The sequence below is a fragment of the Heptranchias perlo genome, chromosome 20, assembly GCF_035084215.1.
Source record: "Heptranchias perlo isolate sHepPer1 chromosome 20, sHepPer1.hap1, whole genome shotgun sequence".
Taxonomy (NCBI): domain Eukaryota; kingdom Metazoa; phylum Chordata; class Chondrichthyes; order Hexanchiformes; family Hexanchidae; genus Heptranchias; species Heptranchias perlo.
In genome coordinates, this window is record NC_090344.1 from 34,980,052 (window position 1) to 34,993,224 (window position 13,173).

Here is a 13,173-nt window from a genome sequence, read left to right on the forward strand (position 1 = left end):
GAAGTAGGCATTAAATTTAAATGGATGAACACCTCCACTAAAACAGAGGAACGTCATAAGGACACATCTTGCTCGCGAGTGTTGCCGCTAGCAACTTCTACCCCACTGTCAAAGTAACTAGTCAGCTAATGTAACTTTTGTCAAAGGCAAGCTGGCCACTGTGCATATCTTCTTTTTGTTTTAAGAGCGTGCTCCATCTGTGACCTCGTGTCGGTGCGATTCAAGCAAGGTTGTGAGGGCGCGAGCTTGGAATGAGGGGAGGTCCCGCCTCCCGCCTCTGAAAGGCTGCATGTGACTGTCACGCCTCTTGTTGGAGGGCAGGCAGCTGACGTCTGCGAGCTTCAAACCACAGCTCCCGAGCTCGAGCTCGCTCAGATCTGAGGGCTGATCGCAATCTGGCACAAGAGGATGAACCTTGCAAAATGGAAGAGGTCATAAAGCAGGGCGTCCTTCACGTGCAGCTGCAGCAGAAATTTGGAAAGGTAAAAGATGCTTTTTAATACTTTTTTGGGGTGGGGAGAGGGCTCTGGTTTTATTTGGTACTTTGAGACGGTCACTGTGAATTATTTTTTTCAGCCTTCCTCTTACCTTTAGCACCTGCAGGAAACAACCGTAAAATATTTGTATAATATTCTTGTTGATCATTTAATTTAAATGAAGCACATTTGCATGATTCCAACGCAGCTGCTGTGTTAAAGAAAGAAAGAACTTGCAATAATAGCACATTTCACGACCTCAGGACGTCCCAAAGCACTTCACAGCCACTCAAGTACTTTTTCGAAGTGTATTCACTGATGTAATGTAGGAAATGAGGCAGCTAATTTCCACACAGCAAGCTCCCACAAACAGCAATAAGATAATGACCTGATAATCTGTTTTTTTAGTGATGTTGGTTGAGGGATAAATATTGGCCAGGACACCGGGGAGGAATCCTCTGCTCTACTTTGAAATAGTGCTGAGGGGTCTTTTACGACCACCTAAGAGGGCGGACGGGGCCTCGGTTTAACGTCTCCCTCGAAAGACGACACCTCCGACAGTGCAGCACTCCCTCAGTACTGCACTCTGCGCTGGAGCGCCTGCCTAGATTTTGTGCACCCTGGGGTGGGACTTGAACCCAAATGGAGCAGTTCCACAACTGCTGTGTTTGTACCATTAGTTGCTCTGAGACTCAGCGACTCTGAGACTTTCCCATACTTTTGAGAAGATGTCCCTGCTTTGTCATGAAGAGTTCAGTGTGTGTTTCTTTTAACCACAGCGATCACTCTTAATATCTTGCTGACAGCCTCGCTGTTAAATGATCCTCGTACAAATGATCTTACTTTACAACGTAAGTAAACAATCTTACTTATGAGCATGGAAATGTGGCACAGTGAATTGGACGCTGTGGTTCCGCACTGCCAACTTAATACAAGAGCGATTTGATAAAGCAGAAGGCTGTTATTTTTATGATGTGGAGATACCGGTGATGGACTGGGGTGGACAAATGTAAGGAGTCTGACAACACCAGGTTATAGTCCAACAGCTTTATTTGAAATCACAAGCTTTCGGAGCTTCGCTCCTTCGTCAGGTGAAGCAAAGCTCCGACCGACAGCTCGCGATTTCAAATAAAGCTGTCGGACTATAACCTGGTGTTGTGCGACTCCTTACATTTGTTATTTTTATGTTATGTTAGTGCACAGCACACAGGCAGTACCAACCTCCAGGATAGATAACACGGTGGGTCTGATGCAAAGTGTTTAGAGGAGGGCAGTCCGAGAGCTGCGGCTATGTTGAAACTCTTTTTTCCCCCCTCTCGAGATCACTGTTAGGTTTTGTAGTTCCTGGTCACTATGGAATTCAATGTTAGGTAGTTGAATGAAACAAGTTGAGGAGGCAGTCCAAAGTGTTCCTTCACAAAGTGTTTGCTTGGTGTTTTTGACACGTTGCCAATAGCCCAGCGACCATTTCGTTCCAGTGCGTTCCATTATCTGGTGCGGGTATTTGGAGGATGGGAAACCAAGATCACGATGAATTTAATTTGAGTGGAGCTAGCCGATCTTCCGTGACGTTGCTTGCAGGGTCCCTGGGTTGGGGAGCATGGGCACGATGTTTCGCCATGTCCCTGTCCTGTGCCTTCAAGGCCACAGCTCGAAATGGGCAAATCCAGGTTTTCTGTAGCTGGTTGTAAATTGATGAGATCAGTCAGAGGGCAGTTGTAAATTTCAGGCTTTCTTTCTCTTCTTTTTCTTAAAGATTGCTTTCAATCTGAAACAAAATGTGACACTTAGTGTGTGACCCCTAGAGTGTGACGGATACATATGCATGCACACATGGATGGTCTAAATTTCTAATGCAATTGGATTCCTGGTTGCAAATATAAACTCAAATCTCTTAAATTTCAACTGTCTCCCTACAAAAAAAAAAATCCATCCAGATGGCATATCAGAAGACAGAAAGTTCTTGAAATCGGTGTGTCAGCTTGGCTCTGCCTGATCCAGTGGTTCAGGTGGATATTAAAGATCCCGCTGCTGTTTGTGGGAGCTTGCTGTGCGCAAATTGGCTGCTGCGCTTCCTACATCGCAACAATGATTACGCTACAAAAGTACTTTGTTGGCTGTAAAGCGCCTTTGGACGTCCTGAGGTGGCAAAAGGCGTGCTATAAATTCAAGGTCTTTCTTTCCTTTTTCCTTCTCAAGCAACACCGCCAAAAACAGATGAACTGGTCACGCATTTCAATGCTGTTTGTGCGACTGTGCTGCTATGGAATATTTGTCGACCTAATCGTTGCACCTTTTCCAGTAATTCAGTATGTGAAGCACTTTGGAAATATTTGAAGTGAAAGGTACGATATAAGCAGGTTTATTATAATCCAAACAACCTTGTTACAAGATGACTGATTCTTAATCAAAGTAAACAAGATTTGAGAAAGTGTTTATCATAACTGGGTAAAGAGGATCAAAAAGCTGAGAAGCACAGTGTTGTACTGAATTAAATTTGATTGTCAAATGATGAGGCAATGAAACTGACCTGCTTCTAGATGAACATTCAACAACTCTGCATTTCTGAAGAGGAGAGAAAGGCTTTATCACATCTCTCAGAAGCATCCCAAAGCACTTCACAGACAATGGGTAACTCCAGCAGGCCCATTTGACCCATTCAATGCAGCAAATATACTCAGAGCAGCTGTAATGGATGCACAATACAGTTACATAAAGTTTACACTTCTATCACAACAACTTGCATTTATACAGCCCCTTTAACGTAGTAAAACTTACCAAGGGGCTTCACGGGAGCGCGATCAGTCAAAAAATTGACACCGAAGGAAGAGACATCAGGATAGGTGAATGAGGTAGGTTTTAAGGAGCGTCTTAAAGGAGAAGAGATAGGTGGAAAGGTTTGAGGAGGGAATTCTGGAGCTTAGGGCCCAGGTGGCTGAAGGCAGGGCTGCCAACGGTGGGACGAAGGGAGAGGCCAGAATTGGAGGAGCACAGAGATCTCCGAGGGCTAAAGGGAGGGATGAAAACATGGAGGGATTTGAACACAAGGACGAGAATTTTAAATTTAAATCGCAGGTCCAGTAGAGACATATCAGGAGGTTATCAGCCCACTCAATATGTACTGACCCCAAAACCCAGTCTCAATGTACACTGAGCAGAACAGCAGTGAGAGTGAATGGGCTCTTAGAAAGCATCTCCCTTTGAATGGGAACATCCACCGTGCGAGTTGTACACACGGGTGTGTTTTAATTGTCACTGTCTGTGCGTCAATAAAACAAAATGGGAAATATCAACACCAATAGCTGACATATCAGAGGGGAGTTTGGCTCAGCGTCAGCTTGGCTCGGTGGGTAGCACTCTCGCCTCTGAGTCAGAAGGTTGTGGGTTCAAGCTCCACTCCAGAGCCTTGAGCACAAAATCTAGGCTCCCACTCCGGGGAGCGCTATGCTGTCGGAGGTGTGCTGTCTGTCAGATGAGAAGTTAAACCAAGTCTGCCTGCTCAGGTGGATGTTAAAAAGGAAAGCCATGGCAACATTGGCTGACGAGCAGGGAAGTTCTCCCGGTGTCCTGGCCAGCACTCACCATAATTGCCAAAACCAACACCACCAAAAAAACTGATTCACAGATCAGTCATTTCATAACTGCTTGTGGGACCTTGTTGTGTGCAACTTGGCTGCTGCATCTGTCTACATAACATGGAACCATTGACCTTCTCTATATATAAATGATCTATGATCTATGACTCAGATCTATAGGGGCACAATATCAAGATTTGAAGACAATGCAAAAATAAGGTGTGTGACTAAATGTGATGACTAACCAGCTTAATTTCAGGAAGACATAGATCGGGCAGATAGATGTCAGATGAAATTTAACGTGGCAAAGTGTGAGGTGATACGTTTTGGGAGGAGGAGTTTCCACTAAATGGGAAAACTGGCCCGGTTGACTAGCCTGCCGACACTCGCCGCCCGAGCTCAATCGCGGTAAACGGGGACTTGGGCGTGGAACTGGAGGGCTGTCGGTATCCACGGCAACTGCAGTGCCGCATTCTCGGGAGACCAGGTCGGTCTTATTTTGCTGCCCATTTACAAGCCACGTCAGCAGTGTTTGTGGGACAGGGAACAAACGTCAACTGTTCTCTTCAAATCTCGTTCAAGTAACGGACTGAAGAATGTAATACCAACGCATTGAAAGTTCACCTGTCGATATCGTCAACCGCCCTTTCCAGTCTCAGGATCCACAGTTAAAATATGACCAGATATGAAGCCTTGGGGTAAATTTTATGCACGTACAACCGCAATGCAAAGTTTTCCCCGTCCTTGCTGCCGTTTGAGAAATCATGGCTGCGCTCACCATGACTTACCCGTACTATCAATGCACAGTACATCTCTCTCTATCATTCGGAAATGTTAGAGAGAGAGACTTACGGTGCATTGATAGGACGGGATTGTAGGTCATGAGTTCATCTTGATTTGCCACACGGTGAATTCCTCATTTCGGCCTTGCTGTCAGAAGAGGGGGCCTGGGCACTATTTGCTGGGTAGTGTGTTCTCCCAGTGTCCTGGCTGATACTTCCCCCTCCACAAACACCACCGAAAACAGATCCACTGATCATTCAGCTCATTTGCTGTTTGTGGGAGCTTGCTGTGCATAAATTGGCCGCCGCGTTTCCCTACATTACCACAGTGGCTACGCTTCAAAAAGTACTTCATTGGCTGTGAAGCACTTTGGGACGTCCTGAGGACGTGAAAGGTGCCATATAAACGCAAATTCTTCCCGGTCCTGCCTCCCCATCATACTGCCCAACTGGTTTTTAAATGGTTCTGGGGTTTTTTTTGTTTCCACTCTCCCAGAAGTTAATTCCATGGGGTAGATTTTGATCTTCCCCACCTGGGTGATAACTGGGCGGAACGGATCACCCGCCTGTTATAGGATGTGTCTGATTTTTATCCCATTGATTCGGGCAGGTTTTATAATGGGCGGGCGATTCGCTTTGTCAAATTACCACCCAGCCAGTGAAGACAAAATCTTTCCCACGTCTTGCACAATCCCCGTATGGAGAAAAGTTTCCTGACATCAGTCCCGAGTTTGAGCCCCTTTATCCCTCGTTTACGTCCTTCTGTGTGTCCGAGGACCCTGTAGGACACTGGAAAAGACGGCACCTCCCGCAGTGCAGCATTCCCTCGGTGCTGCACTGGGAGTGTCAGTCTGGATTTTGTCTCTGGAGTGGGGTTTGAATCCGTGACTCAGAGGCGAGACCGCTACCCACTGAGCCACGGCTGACACCTCAACCTACAACCTAAATGGAATCTTGTCTCTCAATCCTGGGTTGACATCCAGCAGGGGGACTCGCATCAGGACAGAGTGACCACTGGCCCTGGGGTACTATCTCCGCCTCTGAGTCAGAAGAGCTGGGTTCGGGCCGCACTCCAGGCAGCCCCGCCGAGCGCAGACTGGAATGCCGGCTCTGGATACTGGGTCGACGTCCAGCGAGGGTACTTGTGTCCGATGGATAAGGGTGACCCCCCCACTCCCCATCGTAAAGGGTAGGCGAGTCTCTTAGCCCTGGATGCAGCCCACCGAGGAGAAGGTACTCCGAAGATAAAAGCCGTGAAGAAGGCAACGGGAAACCACCTCAGGCATTCTTCCCTTATGAGTGAGATCCTTCTCCTTGAATCTTTACTTATTTTTTTTGACTTGTTCAGGGTCAGGTGCCTGCCACAGTTGATGGTGGTGGTGGTGGGACGGATATACTGCACCTGCGCTCCAGTTCCTGACTGTATGGCTCATGATAAGATAATTCACACATCAAAGAGGCAGCAGCTTGAGCTGGGGCATAACAATTCGATGTAGGTATATAAAAATATACCAATTTTGCATTTAGGAAACTTCCATCACACTCCATGTTCTGTTATAAATGCAAAGCAACCTTAAAATGGAGAAGGAAAGCCAAGCACTTCCTGCTGGGTTCTTCTGACCACGGAGCATTAAATTTACATGTCATTTTCTGGTCTCTAATTGACCCCAAATTACCTGGATATGCTCGGGGTGGGGGGGGGGGGGGGTAAAGTGGCCTTAAAGGGACAGGCCAGGTCAACACTCCCAGCCTGAAATGCTCTGCGCTGGGAGAACAAAGCGGAAAGCTTCCCCCATATAAAATCGACAGGAAGCATAAGAACATAAGAAATAGGAGCAGGAGTAGGCCATTCGGCCCCTCGAGCCTGCTCCGCCATTCAATCAGATCATGGCTGATCTTCGACCTCAACTCCACTTTCTCGCCCGATCCCCGTATCCCTTGATTCCCCTAGAGTCCAAAAATCTATCGATCTCAGCCTTGAATATATTCAATGATTCAGCATCCACAGCCCGCTGGGGTAGAGAATTCCAAAGATTCACAACCCTCTGAGTGAAGAAATTCCTCCTCAGCTCAGTCTTGAATGGCCGACCCCTTATCCTGCGACTATGCCCCCTAGTTCTAGATTCTCCAGCCAGGGGAAACAACCTCTCAGCATCTACCCTGTCAAGTCCCCTTAGAATCTTATATGTTTCAATGAGATCACCTCTCATTCTTCTAAACTCCAGAGAGAATAGGCCCATTCTACTCAATTTCTCCTCAGAGGACAACACTCTCATCCCAGGAATTAATCTAGTGAACCTTCGTTGCACTGCCTCTAAGGCAAATATATCCTTCCTCAGATAAGCAGGCAGCACAGTTACAAACACAAACCTTTTATAACAACCGATCCCTTCTGAAGGTAGTATTTAAAATACCTTTCTACGAGGAGCACTATCATTGATTTACTTGAAAAGAAATTCTTAAATATAAAATTGCCGAAAGGTTTGAATTTGATTTTCAGCCCTACCACTGGACTCGCTAACGACCCCTTCCATCACTGTGGCTGCAGGATGGATGATCTACACGATGCATTGTAGCAAGGTTACTTCGACAGCACCTTCCTACCCTGTGACCTCCACCCCCTAGAAGGGCAAGGGGAGCAGGTACATGGGAACACCATCACGTCCAAGTTCCCCTCCCAGTCGCTCTTCCATCCTGACTTGGACATATATCACCTTCATCGTCGCTGGGTCAATATCCTAGAATTCCCCCACGTGACACCATTGTGGGAACACCATCACCACACGGACTGCAGTGGTTGAAAGGGATCGCCCACCACCATCTCAGGGCTACTGGGGATGGGCAATAAATGCCGGCCTTACGAGCATACGAAAATGGCGGGCAGGAAAAGACAAGCTGGTCCATCAAGCCTGCCCCACACTCATAATGGCTGGAGCATCATAACCAGACACTTCCCCACTCCCCCAATCCCCCTGCAGCCATGTAATCTCCTGGGAGAGGCGAAAAAACAGAGAACAACCCAGGGCCAATAAGGAAAAAAAAAATACTCTGGTAAATTCCTCTCCGACCCTTTCAGGCGATCGCAATCAGTCCAGGAGATCACATGGACCAAGTGTTATCTATAAAGACACTTACCTTCTATATGATTCGATCTCTGCCCCGGTCAGAAACCAGTCCAGCTCCCTCTTGAAGGCAGAGAGTGAGTCAGCCCCCACCACACCTGTTGGTAACGTACTCCAGAGACTCTGGGAAAAGAAGAATGGCCCAACATCCAGTCTATTCCTACTCTTGTGTAGTTTAAACGCACGTCCCCCGATCCTCCCTAAACTCTCAAACTGGAATAATCTATAAGTAGGCACGTTATCCAACTCTTTCATTATTTCATAAACCTCTATCAGGTCACCGTACCAGCATCAGCCCCACGTCCCGAGATCAATTTTAAAAAATGTTTCTTTTTGAAAATGGGTGTCAGTTGTCATTATTTCCTTCAGGTTTTGTCCTTGGCTGTACTGAATTGATTAATCGGGGGCAGTGAGTTGCAGTAGCACGGTCAGCCTCAGTGCCCCTCAGTTAGGAGAGAAGATGATCAGCCAGAGTTCCTGCCCCTGATTACGATCCAGTCGCTCAAAAGCGCATGCTTGTGGAACGCGGCTGAGACAGGACCGGGCTCAGCTGCATTGCCCTTAGACATTTTAATTAGTTATTTGCTTTGACTCTATTGCATTTGATTTTGATTCAATTTGTTAGGTTTGTTTACAGCAAGCAAAAGCTGCAAGTTAGCAATGATCTTGAAACGTTAGATTAGAGAGCTGTCGTGTTCTACCATTCAGTGTAGAGCTTTCAGCTGTCTGGGCCCCACACTCTGGAGCTTTCTCCCTAAACACCGCTGCCTTGCTGCCTCCCTTCCCACTTTAACAACAGCAACAAGATGCATTTATATCGAACTGTTCACACGGTCAAACATCCCAAAGAGTCTCACAGGGGCAAAAAATGAACATCGGTAACTTCCGTGGTCGATCCCCTCCCCCAACCACCCCTCCCATCTTCCACCATAATTTCGGCAGAGGGTTGGCGGAAAGGAAGAAAGGTTTGCATTTATATAGCGCCTTTCACGACCTGAGGACGTCCCAAAGTGCTTTACACATCTGAAGTGTAGTCACTGTTGTAATTTTGGAAACGCAGCAGCCAATTTGCTCACAGCAAGCTCCCACAAATAGCAATATGATAATGACCAGATCATCTGTTTTCATGATGTTGGTTGAGGGATAAATATTGGCCAGGACACCGGGGAGAACACTCCTGCTCTTCCTCGAAATAGTGCCAGGGGATCTTTTACGTCCACCCGAGAGAGCAGACAGGGCCTCAGTTTATCGTCTCGTCCGAAAGACATTGGGCTCGATTTTAGCGTCGGGTTTCCTGCGGGTTTCCAGCGGGGGGGCCCCGAAAATCCTGATATCCGGTCACGTGACCGGACCGCGCCGCGATCCCGACCACTTCCGGGTTCCCCGATGACGTGCGGGGCTGCGTGCGTGGCCCCCGCTGGTGGGAATCCCGCAGGCAATTAAAGCCAGCGGGGTTCCACTTGAGAGTACTTACCTTGGTTGTTGAGGTCAGTTAATGAGCTGAATCAGCTGTCAAAAGAGGAAGTGTGGGATTTCACCTTCATTGCAGAGTGTTTCACACACTGGGGGAAACAGTCTCCCTCCAGCCAGGCGTGTTGCAGCCAGCAGCCTGTGGCAGGTGCCAAGGTGCACTCCACGGGGGAGAGCCCTCACCCACGCAGGAGGCCACCGCGTCACATAGGGCAACCCCTGCCCCCCACCACCCCCCGCCAAGCCAGAGGACAGACCGACACGAAACCGCAGCCCCAGTCCGAGGAACCACCCACCTACCCTGCACAACCCCTCAGACCAACACCTGCCAGATGGGTGGTGCGTGGACACCCTTGGAGGACGAACAGCATGACCAGCCCCAGCAGCCTCGCAGTCCACGCCATCTGCCGCAGAGACGTGGAGCCCCCCAACACGGTGTTGTTGCACGCCCACCTGCACAGCAGGAGGGAGGGCTACCGCAGAGAAAGACGCATCGCAGAGGGCACTACCCTCGCCACAGGGTCCACAGACCGAGGCGCAGCTCCCCGGACCTCTCCGAGCAGCAGTGCACACGGAGGCGCAGATTCGCTCGACATGTAGTCGTGGAGATCTGCAGGCTCTTTCATGCCGAGCTGCTCCTGGCTGGCCCCAGCACCAACTGCTTACCTGTCGCTGTCAAAGTCACCACTGCCCTCCACAACTTCTCCTCCGCATCCTGCCAGGGTGCAGCCGGCTACACCGCCGATGTCTCTCAGTCGTCTGCGCGGAAGAGCCCTGCAAATACACCTGCACCTACTCTGCAGTAACACGATGGGTGGCATCAGTGGTGGGTCCTCATAGTGATACCCAGGAGCGGGCATTATTGGACACAACAGACAGGATTCGCGGAGACATGGCAGTGGTGGTGCCAATATAATGTGTGATGTTTGTTGCTCTGAAATTCAATATAGGCAACACCCATGGCAAACCCTCCGACATCCTTGTGCACCCCCTTCATGCTCACGACATGTTTGCCTTACGCTGCCTACTGCACATATGTGATGCATGCCCTGTGGCTGCAGCACAGGTGGTGGCAGGTTGAGTGAGGCTGGCCGTGAGGGAGATGCACGAGAGGGTGAGTATGGGATAGAGCCATGAGATTGTATGAGGATTGGGTTGCGTGTTAGTGGCAGGATGAGTACTGGCGAGGTGAGTAGGTGGAGGTAAGATGAGGATGGGGTTTGAGTGGGTATGAAGGGTGATGTGACAGAGTAGTGTTGGCGGTGCCGAAGGAGATGTGGGGTGGGGGCAGTGTTGTGGCAGACGGAGTGTAGGGGAAAGACTTCGTGTTCTCACTGTGGCTGACCTACTGCGGTCATTGCAGCGCCTCCTGCACTGTATGCAGGTGGGCGATATGTTGGTGGCGCAGGTGACCCCCTCTGCCACCTCGAGCCAGGCCTTCTTGGTGGCAGAGGCAGGCCGCTTCCTCCCGCCCGCCGGGTGGAAGATCTCTGTCCTCCCCCTCCTCCGCACCCCATCTGATGATACCTGTGATGAGGCATCATTAAACTGGGAGCAGCCTTCCCCCTGGGCTGCTCCATGCTGTAATTTGTTCCATTGGTTGCAGCATCTGTCAGTGGAGGACTGCCCCTTTAACTAGATAGCCTCCAGCTGACAGATCGTACTGCGCATGCGCAGCCCGCCCGACGCGCAGACCAGCAGCGCGGAGCCCGGAGGAGCAGGTAATTGATTCCTATTAGTGTGTTGCCTGCTACGATCGCGCGGGCAACCCACTAATTTCACCGAGCGGGGAGGCCACGCTCCCGAAACCCAACCCGCAGGCCTGCTAAAATCAGGCCCATTATCTCTAACAGTGCAGTGCTCCCTCGGGTGGGAACCCTGAGCTGATTTTTTGTTCTTCCAGTGACACGGAGACCAATTTTGGTGCACCAGATGCTGCTCTGACAGGGATCAGATTGCTCAGCACGCTCAAGGGATCGAACCTGAGACCTTCTGACTCAATATCCCTGTGGACACTATTACTAGCCCATCAGGAGGCCTTTACTGAGCAGTTTAACTACTCATTATCAAAATGAGATTGATTGTAGCAGTGTAGAGTTGTATGAAGGTCAAATCTGCAGTTGGTACCAAACTGGAAGGGGCAGAGGAATCGGGGGCGGCAACTCAGAAATTACAGGATGAGTTGGACAAAATAACTACGTGGCATAAATTGCAGATAGAATTTAATGCAGACAAGTGCAAAGTACTGAACATAGGAACGGAAAATAAGCAGCACACATACGCCATGAACAGTGTTGAAATAACTAAGGATGAAGTTGAAAGAGACCTCATGGAATGATACAGCGTAGAAAGAGGCCATTCGGCCCACCGTGCCTGTGCTGGCTCTTTGAAAGAGCTATCCAATTAATGCAGTGCAGACCGAGGACTCCCAGTAGACTCGACGCTAAACATTCAACCGATGCAGAGCAGCAATCAACAAGTCCAATAGAATGTTGAACGATCAAAATGTACATAGCACAGGTCAGAGCACACCTCGAGTCCTGTGTCCAGTTCTGGTCAGACCGCACCTTGAGTAACTGGGTCCAGTTCTGGTCAGACCGCACCTTGAGTAACTGGCTCCAGTTCTGGTCAGACCCCACCTTGAGTAACTGGGTCCAGTTCTGGTCAGACCGCACCTTGAGTAACTGGGTCCAGTTCTGGTCAGACCCCACCTTGAGTACTGGGTCCAGTTCTGGTCAGACCCCACCTTGAGTACTGGGTCCAGTTCTGGTCAGACCCCACCTTGAGTACTGGGTCCAGTTCTGGTCAGACCCCACCTTGGGTACTGGGTCCAGTTCTGGTCAGACCCCACCTTGAGTACTGGGTCCAGTTCTGGTCAGACCCCACCTTGAGTACTGGGTCCAGTTCTGGTCAGACCCCACCTTGAGTACTGTGTCCAGTTCTGGTCAGACCGCACCTTGAGTAACTGGGTCCAGTTCTGGTCAGACCCCACCTTGAGTAACTGGGTCCAGTTCTGGTCAGACCGCACCTCGAGTCCTGTGTCCAGTTCTGGTCAGACCCCACCTTGAGTAACTGGGTCCAGTTCTGGTCAGACCGCAACTTGAGTACTGTGTCAGAGCAGGCCGTTGAGAAACAAGAGAGACATTCAGGTGGAGGCAGTGCTGAGAAGAGTCACGAGTTTGATTCCTAGCGTCAAGAGTCTGAAATATGAGGAAAGGCTGGAGAGATTTTAGCTTTTCAGCTGGAAAGGCAGCATCTGAGAGGTGACCTCATACAACGTAATTAAGAGTGCAGAAGAGGCAAATCCATGGAATATTACATTGAAGTAAATTGTGAGACTAGGATAGAGGGACACAGGGTCAAACTAGTAAAAGTAAAAAATTAGGACTGATGTCAGGAAGCCCTTCACTCAGTGAGGAACACATGGAATGGACTCTCGGGTCGAGAAGTGGAAGCTGAAACCCTGGAATCATTTAGGAGACAATTGGATGTTTCGGTAGGGGGTGGGGGTGGGACTGCAGATGGATGAGTTAAGATGGCCTGAATGGCTTTCCTCACTCGTAATTGCCTTGTGATCTTGTGAAAGCATTTGGAACGCACTTGATAGAAGAGGGTTAAGTTCCAAGCAGAGGATTTCCTGTTGCACTCTTGTCGACATCATTGTGATTGATTAGACGACTGCAGAAGGTTTATTCTTAACCAGTATTACTCTTTTGGGAAGCGTGGAAGTAGTAGGGGTGATGTTCCA

The 13,173-nt window shown here is 49.2% G+C and overlaps 1 protein-coding gene across 1 annotated transcript in view; it reads left to right on the plus strand.

The window, feature by feature from the left end:
• Positions 1-388: 388 nt before the first annotated feature.
• Positions 389-13,173, plus strand: part of LOC137335695 (docking protein 2-like) — a 46,101-nt gene continuing 33,316 nt past the window's right edge. The window contains exon 1 of the mRNA XM_068000996.1: positions 389-482. Within this exon, the coding sequence (XP_067857097.1) occupies positions 423-482 (60 nt within the window). The 5' untranslated portion in view covers positions 389-422. The remainder of the gene's footprint in view (positions 483-13,173) is intronic.